Here is a 16,111-nt window from a genome sequence, read left to right as displayed (position 1 = left end):
TGAACTTGTTTCAACTCAAGCCCCCGCCCTAACCTGTAGAATGGGCCACCATCATTTTCTTATAGGAGTGGGTGGGAATGGCCATCTACAACCATGCTGGGGGCTAGTCTGTGGCCACAAGAAATACAGCAGCTCATGGACCCCAGGCTCCATGTAATCTACTGCTGAGAGTGGGGATGTCACGGCTTCCTGCTACACGTGAAGACAAAGGCTGAGTCATAACAGGTATCAGTATGTCTGCTGATAGCAACGGAGTTGAGTCCTCTGTGCCCCCTGCAGCAGCTGAAATTTTGGCTCAGGCACCACATCCAGCTCTGGTGCACCTCCATAGACTAGAAGGCGATGAAACTCAGGCCTTGACCCAAACTCCTCATGTGCAGATCCATTTGCTGATTTATAAGAACCTGATGTTTGGGTCCGAAATGTTCCTGTTCTTGTATTAGTTTTCGATCAGTGTAAATCCTGGTGGACTTACTTCTGATTCACTTTTACTGCCAGACAGAGGGATCAAGCCTGTGGTATAACTGTGTAGCCATCACTGCATGCACAAACCTTATGGGAGCAAGCAAGCCCTGGCTCTCCCTGGGACACAGCAGGTCCAGTGGCGGGACTTACTCCTTCTACCCACCAGTCTGCGGATAGTCAATAATCCAACTGATTTGGCCTGGCAAGAAGTGGAGAAGGGGCAGGCAGAGGCTCATCATCCAGAAATCACAAGCCTGAGATTTCTCCACTTCCCATGCTTGAGAGGCAGAGCATGGAAAAGTCAGTCCAATTTAGATGTGACAAAAATGCTTTGGAGGAGCAAAGCTTTTGGTACAAAATGGCAGATGTTCTCAAATATTTATTCCTCCTAGGGCAAGAAGCTCCTGGAGCTCCCTTTGGAGTGATTTATTGCCCTGTGTACAAAATCTGGACACTGGGAGCCTGATGGCTGGATGCCAGAAGTCAATGGGAGTTAAGTGTGCAGAACAGGCTCTGGAAGAGACCCGAGGGGGCACATCTTGTTCAGCCCTAGGACCGCTCAAAGTGACATCTCAATCATATCTAAGTGGCAATGCAACACTAATGTGAACTGGCACAGAGCACCTGCTCGGCAGCACGCCTCTTGCTTACAGAGTGCCTTATGCACCATCAGCAAGCAGCAGCAGCTTTCCCCAGGAGTTTAATTCCTCCCATCTATAGCTTAAGGGAAGAGCCAACAGGTGGAGCACCCAGGAAGTCCTTTCCCCTTTTATTTTAATGCATTTACTTTTAAAGTAACACTTTTCTTTGAGCCTGACACTTTTGCTCTCTTCTGCCTGATAACAGCTGAAAAGAAATAATCAGGGAAGGTGTCAGAGGATCTCCGCTTCTGAAGAAATTTAATTTAAAGCTCATCCCTGCTGGTTTTAAAGCTGCTATGTCTTTTTAAGCCCAGGCTTGGCAGGTTTCAGCCATCTCCTGTTTCCATTTGACTTCCCAAGCGATACACCCCAGAGAAGTTTACCCAACCTGCTCTTAAAGTGACAGGGCACTTGAACTTGACTGGCACTGCAGACAGGAAGGCAAGGAGAAAACTCGGTGTGCATACCTGCTTTCTTTCACCCTCGAGAAAGGATGCTTGCCAAGCTCACTGCTTGACAATGGTGGGAGACAGCGAACTGTGAGGGATTTCAAATCCCAGTCCTTTTTCAAACCATTTCCCAAATGGCAAGGTCACAGTCATAATCCCTGCGTTGACTGGAAGGAGTCAAAAAACACTTTTTTCCCCCTTTCTGTCCAAAATTGCAATAAAAAACAAGCAAACAATCATAGAATATCATTCATTTTCCACAGAAATGTAGAGTTTCTTTCTTTGTGGAAATTCAAAAGCAGTAACTGGGAAAAAAAATTGGACTGAAATCTGTAACACTTTGATTTGGAAACACCAGTGTGGTGTCTTATAGAAAATCTTGTGCCCCATACTTTGATTCTAGTCCTGATCAGACTTTCTTTATTCAAGAAAGGAGATAGTGCATCATGAACGTCTACAGCCATGACTTATATAGCTCTTAGTTAACAAGACCGGCCCATAATGAATGGAGACACGAGGTGTCGGAAATAAAACTCACATGAAGTGGCATTTCCAAGTTGAAATACCACTAGTGGCATTTCCAAGTTGAAATACTTTTACGGGATGGCTATTCTAAATTTCTCTCTGCCTTAGTCATACCAGAGGCCAGCACTGTGTGTCCTTAGTTTTGGGTCCCCAAGGAGCTACACATGAAGCAAAAAAGCATTCCCTTCACCCAAGACACCCAGCAACAAAAGTACGCAGTATCAGAAGCCTCTTTAATACACCCCTTCCTGCCTGATCAGAAAATAAAGATATATTTATGTAAACTCTACAAAGCATATAAATTAGCTGAGGCAAAAAAGAGTGGTCCTTTACCCCATGCAACCACCGACTCCGCAGTACCATCAGCCGTGTTGAGAACTGATGTAAAAGCCTATAATGGGCTCTGTACCGTGCAAATCCATAATTAAGGGGCTCTTAAAAATATGTCTTGTGGCAGAGAAAGTGCAGCAAATTCATAGCCTGAAGCACAGCTGTAATGTCATGAGATTCAGAGAGAAAAAAAAAAAGCCTTCCTTGGTTGTCATTTTGGGTTTCTTTTCTATATTTGGCAGGCAATGACACTAAAACACAGCTTTGGCTCCCACTGGGCTGGAAGTGCAGTGCACAAAATAAGCAGCAAAATTAAAAAGCAGCGTTGAATTTTCCAAGGATATTCGACGGACTTCTAATCAGCCTTCTCCTAAGTTTGGTTTGGGGAATTGCCAAACCAGCTCCTCCAGAGGAAGTCATCCTGTTTTTATTATTTGTTGGAGTTAGGGTAGCATTTACCAGTCAGGATCAGAACCCTATTTTGCTGGATAAAAGCAAAAGAGCTGCGTATGAGAAGCTTATGTTCATGTTTAATGCAAGACTTGGCAAGTTGGCTGGTATCTTGCAGCCATTTAAAGAGAGGTGGGTCTTCCTGCTCAGAAGTGCACCAAGGCTCATTCTGAAACAACTACGGTGAACCAAAAGGCATGACTGCGACAGGACGCGGGCTCCCCCTCTTGGACACAGTGCAGACTGCAATCAGGGGATCCAGACTCAGAGGCCTCAGCTGTTTTCGATCCACCTAATGTGACCAGACCCGTCACTACCCCGAGTAGACTCTCTCTCCTGGACAGCATGTATAGGGCTCATGGACTGAGTGGCATTCTAGGAAAACGTGTGCAAAAGAAACTATGGGACGTCAGTAATGCACTTGGAGGCAGCAGCTAGATTGTGAAGTCCACCCCTTTCAGAATAGGTGTGCCAGAAACAGCAGGATTTTGAAAAGGGGAGTACAGATGGTATAGGGTTTCATCCCATACAACAAAGGTAAAAAGAAACTAGAAGCTTTACTAGTATGTTAAGGGTCTAGGGCTATACTATTTAGTTTAATGTTGAGCCAAAAACAAATGCAACTTTGCTGAAATGAGTTAAAAACAGTCTGCAGGGCTGTGAAATAAGGGCTACCTTATCAGGAGTGGCTAGCAGGCATCAGGATTGCAGAAGAAAGGCTAATTTGATTAGTGGAACATCAAGACTATTAAAAAGGAAAGGGCCATTAATACCTGTTGAATGAAGTGTTTAGGAGTCAAGCAGATTTATGCACACACTTTAACTCTTCTGGAGCCATGTGCCAGTGCAACCAGACACGTACTGGTGAAAGCACCTAAACACAATGCTGCTTTCCTTAACACGCTCTACAATACTCCTTGTCCGAGAGCCAACTATACAGGCTGCAACGCCCTTCACCCTGCCACTGATGAATTGTGTCTTCAAACATACAGTGCTTGCCCCTGCCTTGCTGTAGTCCTGGTAGAAACTGCTTTCTTTTAGCATGAACCGGTGAGCACAGCCCAAGCGCACAAAAGCCACCTGCTGCTCTTTTACAGACTATCAACTCTTGCATTCTTTATACCCTGATCAGTCATGTTAAACAATAAGCAGGTGTCTGTGATCCAAGATGTTTGTATTGGAAGAGGACATGCTCTCTGGGGCACACGACCAGAGTAGCTGTCAAGGGCAGCCGTAATATCCTAATTGAAAGGTGAAATAGCACACTGACCTTCGACTGACACAATGCAACCCAGGTGTCCACTTCCATGGCTGCCTCTGCACAGAAGCCCCAATATACTGGGAAGTAGAGAGAGCTTAAGGAGGAGGGGAGGCAGTTAGAGTGCATTTGGCTCTCAAGAAACTGTGGCACAGATCTCTCTCAAAGATATGTGGTGCTGGCAGTAAAGAAGGTGTTTTTTTCACTGCCATTGCATCTGCAAAGTGCCAGCCCAGAGAAATACAGATATGTTCAGGGTGGCAAACAGCCTAGTTCAATGCCCAGCTTGTCTTCAGTTCACTGGGACAATTTTTCCCCACATACTTTGCAGACATCGCTAGGGAGAAGGAGGAAGGGGAAGGCAAGAGTTTGTTGCAGTCAGAGTTTGGAGTTGAGAAAGCTGTCTTGTCCTGTTCGTATAAATCGTTTTAAAAATTGTTGTTGCTTGGAAAGACGAGGGAAGAGGAGGGCCGCTGCTCAGTGCCTCAATTCAGGAGGGCAGGGTGACAGATATTAAGTCTACAATTGTCTAACCCCTAGTTAGTCAATGAAGAAAACATTGCTTAACTACCTGAGGAGTCAGGGTCACCCCATCCCCACTTTTAGGGAAAGTTACTGAACAGGTAGCTACCAAACAGCTCCAGGTGTCTCTGACTGACATCAGTTTCTTGGCCCTTTCTCAGTCTAGTTTTCATCTTGGATACAGCAAAAACTGCACAATGGCCTTGGTTGATGATCCTGGCCTGAAGATCAGCAGGGAAAGTAACCAATCTTACTAATCTTTTAGCAGCTACTGAGAATGCCTACACTTATTTTAACAGTCAGTGCACCCTTGACTGTAGTCAATGAGCTCCGTTTACTAGGAAACCCTCCATCCTTCATTAAACAGGATACAGTACTGAACAAAACGCAGCATGCAAATTTGGCAGGTAATGTGCTCTCCGTGAAAGTCATCACCCTGGCTCTGGAGCGGCTGGGAACTTGAGATGGGGGCAGCTCGCTCTGGAGCCAGAGTAGAGCCACAATCTGTTGCCTGCACAGGGGATCGCGGCTCTGCCCCAGCTCCAGACCAGGCTGTCATCACTGCAAGGAGCCGGGGCAGAGCCGTGATTCCCTGCCTGCACGCCTCCACCCGGAGTGCACAGGCTTCAGATCGTGGTTCTGCGCCGGCACCGGAACAAGCTGCAAGTTTTGTGAAACTGCCTCCAAGAGACAGCTCATTACAGTAAAACCTTACCTGTCTTGTTACCCATCACGTGGCTTCTGGTGGTGATGAAACTAGTTCCCAACAAGTCAATCACAACAAAGGCACAACTCTACGATAGGCAACTGCTATATTTATTAGGAAGCCTCAGTGATCAGTCTCAGTGTCCTCACCATTCACTGACTGTGGAGACGGGCACACGCTTAAAACCTGGTTTTTAAATTCCTGTATTTCTCCAATCTTGGGAAAAAACAAACAAACAAACAAAAAAACCAAACACATCCCCCTTCTGCTCCACATTCAAAATGAAGCCAAGGTTGCAATTTGAACACATCTAGCAAAAAGTGTTCATAATAATAAGACTTTAAATCTGAGATTTAAGTTACATAGCTGCTGTGACTTTCAGCCACCTAATTACTAGGTCTTCTTGGAAGATCTGCTTTGCTTCAGTTTGAGTTATTTGTGGTATTGCAGCAGTTTGGAGCTCCAGGCAACAGGACGCATTCTTACGTGCTGTACAACATGATGGACAATGAGTTCGTTATGAGCATAGATTTACCATGTCTTCTGTTATGGCAGGATTATAGCTCACCAGATTTTGAATGGTGGTATTAGGACACCTGCTCTCAGTGCAGAGACAGCAGGGAGACTAGCTGCATTGTTTTCTTTTGAAAAAGCACAAAACTGCTTTTGGTAAATAAGGACACAAGTTTCTGCAACAGAGTCTTTATGGAGTGTGTACATATATATATTTTTTATAGAAACATCATGTAACATAAGTTTCCCCAGCCAATTTTAATTCCATTATAATGAAAACAACTTAAACTCAGTCAGTTTGTTATAGCTTCTCCTACTCATTTACAGGCACCAGGTTGATCTATTCCTGCAATTTCCAGGATGCATTGGTAATCATTTACAAGAAGCATCTCTCACCAAATTTGTTTTCAGAATGCCAAATCATTGCAGCAAGTCCTATCATTTGCAGTATTTCAAAAACACTCAAAGCAATGCACCAACCGGTAAAGGTGGAAGGAGAAAATTAAGACAATAAGCTGGAAAATAACGCAATTTGCAAGTTACAAAATTATGAATATACATTTTCATAGGGAATTACAATTACTCTCTTCAGCAAAAATATAACTCTGAAATATCGACTCAGCCACTGCATGGGCCGTTGCCTCACCTTTTAGATCTCAAGTGAAACATAGTTTTTAAGTTTTTAAGTTTTAATCCCCCAAACTTTCAGCAACTGTAAAAGTAAACCCCATTTACGAGGGTTACATTGCATAAAGCTCAGCAGCTTTGGACAGAATATCTGGATTCAAGTTTACACATCCAGGTGCATGAATCAATAGGATTCACCCTGTAGATGCAGCGATGTTCGTTTAGTGGACGGCATACATTTCTACCTGCAGCTTAGATGAAGTATTTACCAGCCACTAATGGCCAAGTAAGAGTGCTTTTATCCCCACAACCCTACCCAACCCCAAAAAAGTCCTGGGTGTGTGCACAAATAGCTACTAGACCCTACTTAAAGCATCATATATTATGCAGTACTTTACATACGCCAAAAATCAAAATTTCAAACTGCTCTTAAAGCTTCCAGGTAGAGTGGTGGGCTGTGTTTATTTTAGCAACTGCTACCTTGGGATGATTTAAAGCGAGAAAAAGAGTCACTGAGTTTCAGTAATTCAAAATATATATTAATTTTAGTGCTGAATTTATTAATTTGCTACGATTTACAATCAGGTGATCATGTCTGAACAAAGGACAAGCTGAAATAAAAAGTGTATGCCCTTAAAGTCCAATTTAATTAAAAAAAGACTCATGTCAGTCATATCAAGGTGATCAAGCGTCGGGGACAACAAGCGTAAGAGCCAAGGTGTTGTACTGACATTTGGATGACAGAATATTCCAGAGGATTTTCTTTTACAGCAATTTCCTCTTCTCAAACTCCTTCAAAGAGAGAACAAGCAGACACATTACAGTTGTGACAAGTGTTCTCAAAGAGCTCTAACCATCAGCAGAGATAAAAACATAGGCAAAAATGCCATCTAATGAAGGCATTTTGAAGAAATCCTGCTCTAAATTACCCTTGCTTGAGTGTAATATTTCAGGGAGACCAATGTAGTGCTTCAGCTTGTCATCTACTGGCGGAAAGCAAAGCTATGAATGACAGGAAAGCTCATTTTGGTTGACAATTACTTAAGTAATACGTAGTGCTGTGAAAATACTGTAGTTACTCTTATGTACCCTTTATTTTTAAAAAACAACTGTCCAAATAAAAAGTCAGATTTGATATTTGTGGGGAGGAAGGAGAAAGTGACACTCCCATTTCTATTGTGTATTTAAAACTATTCTGCTGGCTTTGTTTTAAATTTGAGGCTGATTTTTTGAGTAACACCGCCCCCCCTGCCATATAGAGCTGATTTCTTATGCCACTCTCAGCAGGTGCAGGGAAAGGAGGAGGAAAAGGGGAGAGACATGGAAAGGAAATCATTAACAAAAAACTACTCCCACTGCTATAAGCAAGCAAACAACATGCCTTAAAAATAATAAATAAATAAAATCAAAGTATGGTCTTGGGTGACAGCAACAGTGAAGACTTGGTACCCAGTTAAACACAAGCAGATGGTATCATGGTGGGGAGAAGTAAGCTCCACAGCTCAAGTTCAATAAAGTGTTTTTTTACAGCAGACTTTCCCTGCCTCCAACATCTGTCAAACTTAAAAGGTTTACCAATATTTTGTCACTAACATTTCAGCTGGATGAGGCAGATGTATTGCAAAGCAGCTTTGGTTAATATAAAGAACATAAGAATTCCTGTACTGGGTCAGACCAAAGAGCCCATATAGCTCAGTGTCCCATCTCTAACAGTCTTGCCCTGCAGCAGCAGCCTCAAGAAGGATGCTGCTGCCTCCAGGTAGAACTGCCCCAGGTGCCTCCATTTTCAGAAGGCATCTCAGAGCCAAACTGAAAAGAGCTGCAGCAGAAACAGTGTGCCTACCCGCATAATGTAATGCAGGCAGATGTGCCTTTCTGCTGCAGCCACTTCTTAGTTTGGCTCCATTCTTTAAAGTATATTGCACTTTTTTAATTTTTTTGGCAAGAGACTAGACAGTGCACATTTTGACAGAAACACGGGCCAAAAAAGCAAAAAAATAGTATAGATCTTTGCTAGTTATCTAGGCAGTTCTCTCAGAAGTGTTAGACAAAAGCAAAATACAGTTGTAAAGGGACTATATATGCACAAGGGGACGGTTTGAAGGGGAGGAATTGGAAAGAGGATTTACATTTTTTGTATGAATGATTGATTTCAGCTCCATGCATATGCTCAGGGTTCAGAATTATTCTACATGCTTAGAAAAAAAAAAATCAATTCTTGTGGGAAAAAAATTAAAGGGCATTCTCTCATCTAGAGATTAAATTTGTTATTTTAATGTGACATTTAGTTTCTATAAATTAGAACTTGTTAGTCCATTGTGATCCAAATATTATAGTCTCTCCATTTTGTTACATGGCTTTGACAAGACATGGGACAATATATAAGACTGCCAGCGTGCACAAAAGCCTCAACATTTAAACAGCAGCTGCAGTTTTTGTTTAGTAGAGCCATTGCAACTCTAGACACAATTCTGAATTGTTTCAGCTGAGGCACTGCACACTGGACCTGTCTGCAAAACAACCTTCTCCACCTCCAGCAACAAACAAGGCTTTTAAGCATCTTGTTCTGCTTATCATAGCATCATAGTACTTAGGGTCAGAAGGGACCTAAACAGATCAAGTCCGACCCCCTGCCTCGGGCAGGAACGGATGCCGGGGTTATATCACCCCAGCCAAATATCTGTCCAGCCTCCTCTTGAGGACCCCCAAGGTAGGAGGGAGTACCACCTCCCTTGGGAACCCATTCCAGAGCCTGGCAGCCCTAACTGTAAAGTAACGTTTCCTGATGTCCAGCCTGAACCTTCTCTCTGACAATTTGTGGCCATGATTCCTAGTAACCTCGGGTGGTGCTCGGGGGAACAGAGCCTTCCCCAATTCCCGCTGGTCCTCCCTGGTGAGTTTGTAACGGCCACCAGATCCCCTCTCAGCCTTCTCTTGTGGAAGCTAAATAGGTTCAGGCCCTTTAGCCTTTCTTTCTTTGACTTGTGGAAGCTAAATAGGTTCAGGCCCTTTAGTCTTTCTTTCTTCGACTAGCCTGCCCTGCTGCCCCTTGACCATGTGAGTGCCCCCTCCCAAACCCTCTCAGAGCTAGCCACATCCCTCTTGAAGTGCAGCACCCAGGAATGGATGCAGTGATCCAACTGCAGTCTGACCAATGCTGCATTCTTGAGGAAGAATCAGCTCCCTGGAACTGCTTGTGATGCATCTGTAGATGCACGACAAGGTGCGGTTAGCCTTACTGACCGCTTCCTCACATTGGCGGCTCATGTTCATCCTGGAGTCAACAGTGACGCCAAGATCCCTGTCACCGTGTTGACAAGGGTGTTCTCCCCAGCCTATAGGCGTGTAGCTGGTTCATTCTCCCCAGGTGCAGTACCTTGCACTTGTCTGTGTTGAATTCTAACCTATTGTCATCCACTCACCTTTGTAATTTGTCTAGATCTAGCTGGATTTTGTCCCTCCCCCCAGCGTGCCTACCCTGCCCCACAACTTAGTGTTGTCAGCGAATCTGGACAGCGTACATTCCACACCCACATCCAGATCTCTGATAAAGATGTTGAATAGTACAGGCCCCAGGACCGAGCCCTGGGAGACTCCACTGCCCGGACCCCTCCACGTCGAAAATGACCCATCCACCACCATTATGTACATGCATGTTCCATAATTTCAAAGAACCCAGGTTGTCCAAATACTGACCTTGTGCATAGTGCTACCTAACTGAGCAGGAGACATGCTCACAACAACGCCAGCATTTTGAAGTGCAGCAATCTTTTCTTTAGCTCCGCCTTTCCCCCCAGCAATGATTGCCCCAGCATGACCCATCCTTCTGCCTGGAGGAGCTGTCAGGCCAGCTATGAATGACACCACCGGCTTGGCATTAGGACCCTGTGGTGAAAGAGCAAAGATTGTTTATATACTGTTAAGAGACACTAACCACAGACATTTGAATTTGAGACTCTTACAAGGAAGCAGTGGCCTGCAGGGATGAAAACAGCTTTGCTCAGAAGGGATATGTAAACAGTCATCAATTTAAAACAGTTCCCATAAAGGGCAGGCATATATGATTCACAAAAATAATCAGAAAGTTAGCTGGCAAACAGCATTATAGGATTGAGATCAAAAACTGATACCCTGGTCTCTGGAGTCTTTACACCTCATCTTTAATTGGTTTTAACTAAATTTTCAATATTTTTAGTTTGGTCTCTAATTCTCAATTAAATGAATTTCTCTTAAGTGGCAAAAATGTCCAGAATGCCTTAACTGTACGAGGACAGCACGCTTTGGGACTTACGGAGTTATTTTCCTTCAAGAATGCTGCAGCATCTTCTTCAGCATTACCTCCAATCTCACCAATCAATATAATCCCCTCTGTATGAGGATCCTTCAGGAAGACATCAAGGCAGTCAATAAAGTTAGTTCCATTGAAAGGATCTCCCCCAATCCCTAGAAAGAGGAGTAAAAACAGGAGCATATTTACTTTCAGACTAATATCAGGACTAACTGATCCTAACCAAGACCGGAAAGACTCTAGCAGGAACTATAGCCACACACAAACCTAGGCAGCCCATGCACAGTTCCTGTAAACTAAGATACAGGTATACAGAAGGAAAATATATATAATTCCACTTTATAAGGAACAAAAGTATAGGCCAATCACATGCCTTCTCTCAGATGAGAAAGACTGCAATAGTGCTGGGATCATTTATGTTCCAGTCCATACCAAATATTTTCTGGAGATGTGGGGGAACCTACGTAGGTACTCAAAACTTGTGCTGAAATACCAGTCTTTACTGCACACAAAAATAATACACTTTTACCATGCTAACGCATCTTCATTTCCCCCCCACTATGAATTCTCACAGAAAGAGGGCCTCTGTGCAGCAAGGTTAACCTCAGGTGCTCAAAAAAATACAGATAGACGAGGTCAATGTTAGAGAGGTAAAAAACTAGCTGGATTTTGTCTCCACTAGGATATCCCCATGAAGCATCTAACTTGCATTAACCATCTTGCTATACCACCACTGTAGAGAATTTAGTCCAATAAGCATGCTAAAGCTAGTCTCCATTTTATATTTAAAAAAGAAACCATGCTAGGTTCATGTGTATTCATGGTTCTTAGTGCAGTTCTGCTGTCCGGGCTTTTAACCAATTGAGAAGACGAAGGTTTGTTATATTCTGGCACAGTACCTGGATACCTTGGGCAAAAACAATGCAGTATTTCTAAATACATTTAAAAGCTATTCAGTGTTTTCCTACTAGCTTCTACAATGCTACATGCTGTAGTTTTCAATGAAGAAAGAAGCTCAACCAGTGCACAGACTGTTTCTTCAGGAAGATACCAACCAACACAAAAGGACTGTCCCAATCCAGCTTGCGTTGTCTGATGGACAGCTTCGTATGTCAGGGTGCCAGATCTTGACACGATACCTTAAAAGAAGGAGACTGGTTACCTTCTATACGTTAAAAATCAGTTGGCTTCTGCTCATTTCCCATTTCCCTAGAAAACAAATTTCTAGTTACTCTAGCAAAAAAACATATTCTGTTTAATATTTGATTTGTGTCACTCATTGCCTGGTTGGTTTTCTTGATGTTCAGCCATCTGAAGCTGTCCACTAAGTCTACAGCATCAAATAAGACAGCATTCCTCACACTAGAGCAGGGTGGCAAACATCCGGCCAACCAAGCTGCTCATAGGTTGGATGACTCCCCTCCAGATATGACTTACAGGGCTTCTATCCACAGCTGCTGAAGCTGTGGTAGCAGCATGAGCCAGAAACTGGGGATAATGCCATAGCTGCTTGACCTCCTCCCTTCCCCCTTCACACACACAAATTTCAAGGTTTTGATCACTGCTGGATAGAAAAATCAGCATTAGTTCACACTGGGAAAAAGGCAGCGAGCTGTTTTAATCCCCTGGGAGCTGGCTGCAAGCTCCCCCAGCCACAGCAAGAAGCCCTGAGATTCCGATCTGAAGATAGGTCATCTAGCCTCAGAGAAGGAACACAGGCTAGATGACCCATCCCTGGCTGCTGGTAGGGGAAAATGGCCTGCTACTTCATTAAGTTTGACACCCCTGCGCTAGAACTTTACTATGAAGTCAACTTACAACAGCATTACTTCCTTCTCCTAAATGCATGCTCTACTGCTGTGCACGCCATATAGTAAGGCTGGCTGCAGTCTAGCAAAGGAACAGATTCCATATCTTTACCCTTAAAGCATTTTGCAATGGAAAATGCTTGCAGAAACCTAATTGCTTCTGTAGCTTATTACTGTGTCATTACTGCCGTTTAAGATTGGTGCCATGGCAGTACCCACAGGACCCAAGTCTGAGAGCTGCTCTCATACAAAGTCTCTGTTGTTACTTGTCATCTTGATGCAAATGATTTTTAAGCAATAACATATTATGATAGATTGTCTCATACAGGACTGAAGCCAAACTTTGTTAGCACTATAAAGAAGCTATCCAGAATATGGAAGACACCTGGGCAGCTCTCTTAGGGAAAGGAGTAGGCAACACAAATAATGTTATTACCAACACTTAGGAAGTCTAGATCTTTCAAGTCTATGTGCCGTTGAAGCAATGGAAAGTCCTCCCCCTTACAATTAATATCTCATTTGTAAAGTATGTGCAATCAACTATTCAGATCAGATATCTTTTAAGCAACTTCAGTTTAAAGATCAGAAGACTGGTGCTATTTTTATAGCTCATTTCTGTTGCCCCTTACAGCTACGATATCCCAACATAATTCAGTAACAGAAGGGAAGGATACTTATGACTACAGCCAAGGACCACACAGCATTACTAGAGAATGGTACCAAAAAAAGTGATATACGGCTCATGTCTGCACTCGCACAATCCTTGAACTACTGCTGGCCAGGCAGACGTGAGAGATTTAAGACTATCACATAGTACTTTACGTGCCTTGCACTTAAGATTTCTCTCTAAAACATTTTATGAGTACAAGATATTTTCAAGAGCTTTTTAACAGTACTTTGATTCAGAAGAAAATGCAAGGTGATGTCAGCCATTTCTGTCTTTTATCATCAGGCCAATATTTTATGATTCCATCTACAAAAAGGACATAATTGAACTCCTCTTTGATTTTTCAATTTCAGATTTATAGGTACTTCTGAAACTAGGTGTGTGACTAGGGTGTTAATATTTCTTACTGCGCTAACCCAGAACAGACTAGTCTTTAAAAAAGCTGATGCCAAGAAGCTAAACACTAACCAATAAGGAGTAATTTGCACTATGATAATGAGCATCACAGTGTAGCTAGGGTACTCCTTTGGGTCCTATTCACCCTGATGCAGCATGTGATGATTTCTCGTTAGGATGCACCGTCTCAAAAGGCATTAGACACCTCTCTTCCCCAGCGTTCTTTTTGTCTGATGCAAAGCACTAACATTAGTAAGAGTGCTGCCACTGAGGCAGGTGCTTACAAACCTGAAGTGTCTCACCGGCCACATTCTGCAGAAGTCCTCTAAGTCCCAATATTTGTTTTTGAGATTGTATATAGGCCATGCCAAGAAAAGCCTATGTACATGTTTTGTTTTGTGTTGTTTTTTTAATAAGATCATGGCCTAGTGTTTTAAAGCAGGGACAACGAAGTCAAGAAAACACAATTCTACACAGCAAGGCATAAACCAAATTTGGACAAGTTCTCCAACTTCAGAAGCTGGTATGATTTGTTACCTGTTCATCACATGATGAACGCATGCTATTTTACCCAGTAAGTATTCAAACCAAAAGTAAATTTGCTTCCCTTCCCTACATAATGTTAAGCTCCTTTCAGGTACAAGTTCCCCGGCCTCCACTGTCAAGGCATTGAAAGATTAAAGATTAGAAGTGTAGTGCTTGAAAATCCTCAGATAAAGAAGAGTTAAGGAAAGATAAGCCAACTACGTTACCTCAGAAAATCCCTTCCAGTACCTTTACTTCTAATACTACTGCTCAAGCAACATCCATCAAGATAGAAATAAGGGCTTTATTACCAGTGCAATCACTCGTCCGTCTGCATTTACACATGAACAAATTCAATAAATTACTACATAGCACCTCAAATGCCTTAAGGGTAAGAGTTGATTAGCAATACGTTAAGTTACATCATAAAGGATGATTTCATCTTACAATAATGCAAATTAGAAAGTAAAACTTACCAATTCTTCCTTTCTTGTGAATGTGACCTGGCATGATGCCAATTTTACATTCTCCAGGCTAAAGAGAAAAGAACTATAGATCAAAAATCAAGACAAAAGAGTCTGGAGTATCAGTATCATTAAAAATGGTCCAGTCTAAGGCTTTAAAACACACAACATCTTTGCTTTATAAAACTTACATTGATGACTCCAGGGCAGTTTGGGCCAACTAATCGAGTCTTTTCTTGACGAGTCAGTCTGTGCTTAACCCGAACCATGTCCTGCTGTGGAATACCTTCAGTAATGCACACAACTAAAGAGATTTCAGCATCAATAGCTTCATTAATGGCAGCAGCAGCAAATGGAGGAGGCACATAGACAACGGAGGCAGTAGCACCTGTTTGCTCTTTGGCCTAAGGGGTACATTAACAAAAACGCATTACAAACACATGATAAGAAACTTGAGAACATCTAGCCACTAACCAGTTAAAATATTCCTGTTCATGAACGTGATCTAAAAAGAGGCAAATTAAAAAACACACAAAAACCAAAACAAACAAAACCCCCAAATAAAAAACAGAAGATTCAGGGTATGAAGTCATACCAACTCAATACTTAGCAATTTTACTTAGGTTGATGGGACATAAGGAGTAGAGGAGTAACTGCAAAACAGATGGCTAGAAACAGGCGATATAGTGTTTACACGGTATACAGTAAAGACTACTCATCAAGTCACACTTCTTTATTCCATGCGGTAATTAGAAGCTAGAGTCACATGCACAGAATATATGTGTAAACAATTCAACTGACATCTAGCCCCTTTAATTTACAGAAGCACTTGAAAAATGGATTTTACAATGAAAACCAAATTCAGATTGGACTTTTGTGATTGCTCCCCCTATTATATAGGCTGGACAATTTTATATTTTACTAGTACTTAAACCAGAAAGTTAAGTCATATCTCTGCTATTACTCCCTCATGTCATGTCTAGATGCTTAAAGGGGGCATTCATGTATCCAAATCTGACAGCCTTTTTGCCTCCATCCCTTCCTTTCTAAGATTTTGTCCACTCTTGGAAAATTACCTCCTTCACAGAATTAAAGACAGGCAAGCCCAAATGAGTTTGTCCCCCCTTCCCAGGTGAAGTTCCTCCTACTAGACTGGTGCCATAATCCAGCGCCTGTTGGCTATGGAAGGTGCCCTGTAGAAAGAGGCAGAGAATTTCATAAACAATAAAACTCAAATCTTTGAAGACTAAAAAACTTTGAAAGCATTTTTAAATGTCTTTTTAATGCAAGACCTACTATATCCAAGACAAAGTAAAAACTTTATCCATAAGACAGACAGACATGTCAAAATCAGAGCAAGATGATTTGGCTGCACACAGTAAAAAACAACGAGCTTTAGTTAAAGTGCCCCTCCACCATTTTGAAGCACAAAGACGCTGATACATGAGACAGTCCAGGTTCTTTAATTAGAGCGGTT

The 16,111-nt window shown here is 42.5% G+C and overlaps 1 protein-coding gene across 2 annotated transcripts in view; it reads right to left on the bottom strand.

The window, feature by feature from the left end:
• Positions 1-6,098: 6,098 nt before the first annotated feature.
• Positions 6,099-16,111, bottom strand: part of SUCLG1 (succinate-CoA ligase alpha subunit) — a 13,006-nt gene continuing 2,993 nt past the window's right edge. Inside the window, exons 2-8 of one of the 2 annotated variants that reach the window (XM_025197148.1) lie at positions 15,711-15,826; positions 14,826-15,038; positions 14,647-14,704; positions 11,830-11,913; positions 10,778-10,929; positions 10,183-10,371; positions 6,099-7,278 (exon numbers count right to left, since the gene is read on the bottom strand). In XM_025197148.1, the coding sequence (XP_025052933.1) occupies positions 7,252-7,278; positions 10,183-10,371; positions 10,778-10,929; positions 11,830-11,913; positions 14,647-14,704; positions 14,826-14,903 (588 nt within the window). In that variant the 5' untranslated portion in view covers positions 14,904-15,038; positions 15,711-15,826 and the 3' untranslated portion in view covers positions 6,099-7,251. The remainder of the gene's footprint in view (positions 7,279-10,182; positions 10,372-10,777; positions 10,930-11,829; positions 11,914-14,646; positions 14,705-14,825; positions 15,039-15,710; positions 15,827-16,111) is intronic. The other variant, XM_025197147.1, reaches the window with a different exon arrangement.

Source organism: Alligator sinensis, unplaced genomic scaffold (assembly GCF_000455745.1).
Source record: "Alligator sinensis unplaced genomic scaffold, ASM45574v1 scaffold23_1, whole genome shotgun sequence".
Classification (NCBI taxonomy): Eukaryota; Metazoa; Chordata; order Crocodylia; family Alligatoridae; genus Alligator; species Alligator sinensis.
The sequence above is the reverse complement of the archived record's forward strand: the minus strand, read 5'-3'. Positions and strand labels throughout refer to the sequence as shown.